At 32.7% G+C, this 6,495-nt stretch overlaps 1 protein-coding gene and 1 long non-coding RNA gene across 2 annotated transcripts; one reads left to right on the top strand and one right to left on the bottom strand.

The window, feature by feature from the left end:
- Positions 1–1,438: 1,438 nt before the first annotated feature.
- Positions 1,439–1,876, top strand: LOC105114617 (uncharacterized). Its single transcript, XR_840172.1, has 2 exons — positions 1,439–1,653; positions 1,718–1,876. It is a non-coding gene; the product is annotated as an uncharacterized LOC105114617 (long non-coding RNA).
- On the bottom strand, positions 1,542–2,965 carry LOC105114618 (methyl-CpG-binding domain protein 4-like). Its single transcript, XM_011011211.1, has 3 exons — positions 2,461–2,965; positions 2,193–2,389; positions 1,542–2,090 (listed from the first exon to the last, which is right to left on the bottom strand). Exons 1-3 carry the CDS (start codon positions 2,890–2,892, stop codon positions 1,970–1,972), a joined length of 750 nt encoding a protein of 249 aa, XP_011009513.1. The 5' UTR covers positions 2,893–2,965; the 3' UTR covers positions 1,542–1,969.
- Between the last annotated feature and the right edge of the window lie 3,530 nt (positions 2,966–6,495).

Here is a 6,495-nt window from a genome sequence, read left to right as displayed (position 1 = left end):
TTTCAGTCTGACCATCAGATTAAATTGAAATTTTATAAGGAACCTTAAAACATATTGAATAAAATCTAGTTAAAATTTAAAGATGAACGGAACTTGGTAATGCTAACAAAAAAAAAATAAAGACCATCAAATAGAAGCAAAAGGACTCATTAAGTGTAAAATGATTATTTTCCCTTAAAAAATAAAACAAATCAGTTTTTCCTTCTTTTTATATATTGCCAACTAAGCAGAAGCAGAAATGAAGAAGAAAGAAAAGAAAAGGCAAGAGAGAAAAGTAAAGGAAAAACATTAAAAAAAAAATCAAAGGAAAAAAAATAAGAAAAGTGAAAATAACCCTGTAAGCTTACAAAGTTCAACATATAAAACATTAATTTAAGAAAAAATAAGTGAAGGAAAGAGAAATTGAGAGAGAAAAATTTAATAAACCCGGACTTATTTTTGTCGAGTCATGGGTTGACCTGCCGAGTTGATCAAGTTTTGCCAAGTTGTTGCCCCGACCAGTCTTTTATTAAATCCAAACTGGTCCAGCCACCAGATCTTGGGCCAACTCGCCAAGCCAGGTTTAATAACCAGAGTTTTCATATGTTATATAATTTTGATGTCGACACTTGAAATGTATTTTAAATACAAAGATGATTATCAAAATTTCAGAAAAATCATAATGGATTAGAAATATAAATACTTTTAGATTGATTTGATGGACCACTAAAATTGTTACATAAAACAATAAACCGTTTCATTAACCAATTAAAAATATATATTATTTTCAGACTTAACATAAAAGAATTTACCTATAATATCAACTTGCTTTATAAATAAAATATTTCAATAATATTGCAATACTTATGATAACTAAAAAAATTATTCTTACTTGAAAATACTCTAAAAAAATTTCAAATAATTAATCGACACATTCTACAAAATTCTTGAAAATCTTTATTATCTTTCACAGGATATTGCACTTGGAAAAATCTTTTAAGGTGGTCTACATGATTGTTCCTGCTCTTGCAAAGGAGGCGAAAACGATCATTTGAATGCAACAAAACCTCTCAGCCTTTTAAGGTTGTTTTTTAAGATAATAATAGCATCACAAAGTTAATGAAACTTTGTGAAGAGAGGCACAATTGTTAAGTTTTTGATCCTAAAGAATTCAGAGCATGGCATGCTGCAATGCTACACAGAAGGGTGCATGTTGTGGCTGCTAACTATATGGTTTTTTTCCTTCGTGTTTCCACCAGTCATGAAAATTCATGGAGATCTCCTTGAAACATCGACCGATGTTGTGTTTCAAGTGCCAATTTACTATGTTTTGAAATCATTAGAGCAAAAATATGATAGCCAAGAACTCGGTTTAGAACCTTATAGCAACTAAATTTGGATCGTTTTCGTCTCCTCTGTTTTGTTGCTCTTATTTGCAACAGGCGACTGGAAGCTTTAAACTTACAAAACAGCATGTGCACTTCATATGCATGGGAAAGACTTCAGGCAAATTACTGAGGCTCAAAAGGAAACTGATAGGGACTTGTTGAAGTTTCTGAAACAGCACAAAGAGTAATCCATCGAGCTACATTTGCAATTCCAAAGAAGAAGAGAGCAACATTCCTTTCAAGCTGGCATTCCCTTTAAAATACTCTTATGAGTAATTACCCAAACATAGCTGGGATCTTAAAAGACTTCAAATTCAACAGTACTTCATAGCCAATCCCTCTGTCCAAACATAGCTGGGATCTTAAAAGACTTCAAATTCAACAGTACTTCATAGCCAATCCCTCTGTCCAAACATAGCTGGGATACTACTCCATTAGTTAGTTATACCTGAATGGCTATTCAAAGCTAGACACAGATCGGGGGTTTAACTTGCCACACACAGTTGGCAACAAAAGACCTAGTATTAGGGACACAATAAACATAGTATAAACTAACCCCCCGGTGATCTGTCTCTTCAAAATACAAAACAGAGACAATCCATCTATTCTATGATCCATCTACCCTTGCGAAGGAATTCCCAGTACCTAGTCAACATGTGATCCTCTGGCACCACCCTGTCCCACCTCCCTGTACAGAATATTGCATACGCATCAGCGGCATACCTGAACAATCAGACAAGAAATTCAAACGAGTCAGATCAGTTTGGAAAAACCATCAATGCAAACAGCTATAGCAGACAGCGAACTGAACAGAAATTTCCCTACTTGCCAACACCAGGCAGAAAGGTGACATGGGTCCAGTCCTCTTCCAAGTAAATCTCAGAAAGGCGTTTTATCTTCTCAGCCCTCATGTTTTTGAAACCCAAACTGTGTGTTAGATGGGCAATCTCTTTCTGGTCAACATTAGTGGTGGTCTTTGCATCAGGACATAGGGTGAAGAAGTCATTTAAAATTGGTCTGACCTGCAATTAGAAATTCTTTGGGATCATGCTTTTTCTATGCTGATTTCCATTAATAAAAACAAGGATCTTACCTGACCACCCGATGTGCAGTTTAATAGCATGCAAATGACGAGAACTCTCCAAGGGTCATGGTAATGATTCTCTTGAAGAAGCTCGTGAGGAGACTTGGGCGGAATCCAACGGTTGTTGGGCCGTCTCCTGAGGTATGCCACATCACGCATTTGAGCAGCAGTGAGCCTTGGTGATCTCTTCCTCTTCTTCTTCTGAGCTTCTTCTTCCCTTTCGACTTTCTTGATGGAAGGTCGAGCGGAGGAGGCGTAGGAGGAAGCATGCCCTGTCCCCCCTGAACAACCTGTAAACGCGAATTCAGAAAACAACCCCATGATACTAGCACTGACTTCTACCGGCCGTCCATGACCTCCTCCTGCTTTGCCATCACACTCGAAATCCTTCTTTTTCTTCTTACTTTCCCTTCTTCTCTTCTTTTCTGCCCCACCCTCCATTAGATTAGATTAGAATTGATTTTGTTTCTCCAGGGCAAACCTTTTCATTATATAGAAGAGGAGGGCAATAGGGTTTCTGTTCGTGGTGGCAACACACTCCCCTTGTTGAAGAAATATCGTTTCATATTCCAGGGCTTTCTTGGAATTCCACTCTTTCTTCCTGCTATTTCCAAAATTGAAGAATCCAATCTTTTCGTTTAGCCCGCCCATCCCATATCTAGAGCGGGAACTTTTTATTATTATTTTTTCTGTTCATTAATTCATTGCTTACTGGGGAGTTTACCGAGGGGAATTGTTTTTTTTGGTTAATCTTAATATAGGAAAAACGAAGTAGAACATGGAATGATCACCTCCTTATTCAATTCAAATGCAATTACCTTAAGTAGAATTTTAAAATTTTGGTAGTTATATATATAAACTAGTCATACTATAATTATTATTAATTAGATAATTTGTCCAACCTTTTATTTTCATAAAAAATATTAAAAAAATTTAAGATTTAAAAACAAAAAAATATAAGATTTAAAAACATGAGGTCTGTAAGGTTTATATTTTATTATTATTATTATTATTATAGAAATATTAATACATCCAACGTTCATGAAAATATACTTTTATCTTTTATATTATTATTTGTGTTTATTTTTAAAATAAATTAATGAAATAATTACGGATGTTTACTCTGAATATAATATAAAACTTCAAATAACATACAAATATAATATAAAACTTCAAATAACTTATCATCTTGTAGAAGTTGGATTAGATTTAAGTGAGTATAAAGTTATTTTTAACTTAATATTGTAAAAGATAAAGTATTAAAATATATGAGAAGTCAATAAAATTAAACTACCTAAAAAAATTATTTCCTGGTAGAAGTTTTTGCTAGTTGAAATAAAGATAAAAAAATAAAGATGAAAAAGTTATTTCCTGGTAGAAGTTTTTGCTAGTTGAAATAAAGATGAAAAAATAAAATAAAATTCCATAAAATAATAGAAATTAAGGCATAAAAATTATGTCTATATTAATATTTTTATAGATTTAGTTTTAGCTGCCCTTTCTAATTTAATTTCAATTTCCTTAACCTAGAAAAATGTAAGAGTCAGCATGGCTATAATTTTTTGTAACCTAACTAGTAATCTAAAATCACGCCGACTAGCAAGTAGAATTTGGAAGGTCATCTTGATCCCCCCCACGCGGTAGTAGTAGTAGTAGTAGTAGTAGTAGTAGTAGTAGTAGTAGTAGTAGTAGTAGTAGTAGTAGTAGTAGTAGTAATAATAATAATAATAAAGAAAGAGAAGAAGAAGAAGATGATGAGAACTTTGAGATGGAATATTAATGTAACGATTAAACAATGATAATAACAAATGTCAAGGTTAGAGGTTCCACTAATGGTATATCAAACAAGTATAGTATAAACTCTTATTATTGAATTGGAAACCACACACAAAGGAGGTTCCAATCAGATTATATATTGTTAACATGATTACATTAGTCATCTTATTCAATTAATGCTAATACTTGTAAATCTCGTCAAGCATTCATGATTATAACTTATGTTAACAACAAATCAAGTTCCTTTCATAGCTCAGGTGTCGGTTATACCATACATTATGGGCTATGAAAGTGCCAAGCATTTGTTGTACCAAGTGTTATACAACATAAATCAAGATTAGTCATTTAACAAGCAAAGTATTAAAGAGTGAACAAGATAGCAAATATAAAACATGTTAGTATCAAACATTAAAGTCCATATTAAGTTTACATTATACTTATTCTTACACCATTAGTGTAACCTTTTCACCTTGACATAATTAACTTAGCTAGACATAATGAAAGAAAGCAAAATAGATAAACAAAATAAGAACATAAAAGTTAACTAAGTAAAGGAAAGGAAATGAAAGGCATAAACTTAATATTAATGAAAACAAAGCATAAAAAATACAAAGAGAGAAAGGAAGAGCATGATCTTGATCTGAACACCAAGATGCCTAAATGCATGGCAAATGCCTCCTTTTATAGGCCAAAATTGGGAACTATTGATTTGATGACTAATTGATAAGTGGGTGACCAACTTTTGACTTGGTGACAATCCTTATCTTCTCTTGTCTGCCCAAAACGTCATTGATAACGTCAAAATTGGAGCCAGTTGCAAACATGAAAGTTGTAGGCAATTGTCTCAGCTTTCTTGTGTAAAACATTCAGCTCATTTGGACTTCTAGAACTCCAGATATGGCCAAAATACCGAACAGTGCTCGGGCTGGAAGACAGATTCGGGCTTCTTTGTTGTTGCTACTATTTGGACTTGATAATGGCCTTTTTAGATCTTGGGCTCCATATGAAAGTTGTAGGCCTATGTCTTACCTTTCCATCCATATAAATTGGACCTAAATCTGAGATATATAGCTCTAGATATGACCCAATTACCGAATAGTGTTCCGGTTTGGATTGCACCGACATCTCTTTTCTAATTTTGGTCATCTCTTTGCCCTTGCAATTTAAGTTCTTAAAGTCATCAATCAATCCTTTCATTTATGTGATAGGCCTGCATTTAAAATGAACATTTAACACAAATTAAAGGTATCTTATATTATTAGATATATTATTATAAAACATGTTTTAGTTAAAGAGTTATTGATACTTCAAGTGCAAAATGATGATATAAAACTATGATAAAAATACACTTTTAAGTACTAATCACCCCCCTAACCAGCTTATTACTAGTCCCTAGTAATCAAAGCATTAAAATAGAAAAACAATTTGCAAATTCCACAAAGCAAGGTATTCATCATTTAACTTCCATTAATCTATCCAGATAAACAAACTCTCATTACATTTATATACCTGCTCAATACCTCTTAACAAGATATTCAAAAACCTTTCTTTTGTACTAAATGTATCAACACATAATTATGGGGCTTTTCTTGGAAGAAAACAAAATTTTTGTTCTAATGTTTAAGGTTAACTTCCTTGAGTTGGGATTATTATTTTTGTCTTTTCTTTTCTTTTTTTTTAAATATATATACATATAATTTAAAAACACCATGCATCTTTAACCCATGTAATGAGCTTTCAGCTAATGACTCCCAAACCAGTTGGTCTTAGGGCATTAGGTGTTAAGACACCCCTACGAGCTTAGTAACTCGGGTCGCAGATACTGATATGTAGATAGTGCAATGTTTGATTCTGTTAAGCTTTTCTCCTCAACCCATGTCACAAGCATTGGGCCAATAGCTCCCAAGTTAGTTGACTTTAGGGTATTAGGTGTTAAAACACCGCTTCGGGCTTAATTGCTTAGGTTGTGGAGGCTACGAAACCAAACTTATCTATATTTTTATTATTATCATTTTTTTAATTTTTTTTTCTTTTTTTTTTCTAATTATATACAATCCCTTTCCCTTAGTTGTTACCTTTAACAAAAGAATATAAATAATGTAATAATCCAATATGCAACCCACAATCATATGTTAAAGTTTGTGTGTGTGAAAATTAAGGTTTAAGAATACATGTTAAATGAGTATATGAGCAGAATTAAGTGATAATGATGCGAGAGTTTGTAAATTTGAATATTTCAAGAAGTATTATAATAGACCTTGTTAAGAA

Source organism: Populus euphratica, unplaced genomic scaffold, assembly GCF_000495115.2.
Source record: "Populus euphratica unplaced genomic scaffold, PopEup_1.0 scaffold550.1, whole genome shotgun sequence".
NCBI lineage: Eukaryota > Viridiplantae > Streptophyta > Magnoliopsida > Malpighiales > Salicaceae > Populus > Populus euphratica.
This window is presented reverse-complemented; position numbering and strand designations above follow the sequence as displayed.

What these genes read in the sequence shown, in the direction of transcription:
- LOC105114618 (XM_011011211.1), bottom strand. Translation starts at nt 2,892, where the DNA reads ATGGAGGGTGGGGCAGAAAAGAAGAGAAGAAGGGAAAGTAAGAAGAAA. An exon ending in ACTGCACATCGGGTGGTCAG is followed by an intron (nt 2,390 to 2,460) that starts GTAAGATCCTTG and finishes TTCTAATTGCAG; the next exon opens with GTCAGACCAATTTTAAATGA. An exon ending in TTTCTGCCTGGTGTTGGCAA is followed by an intron (nt 2,091 to 2,192) that starts GTAGGGAAATTT and finishes CTGATTGTTCAG; the next exon opens with GTATGCCGCTGATGCGTATG.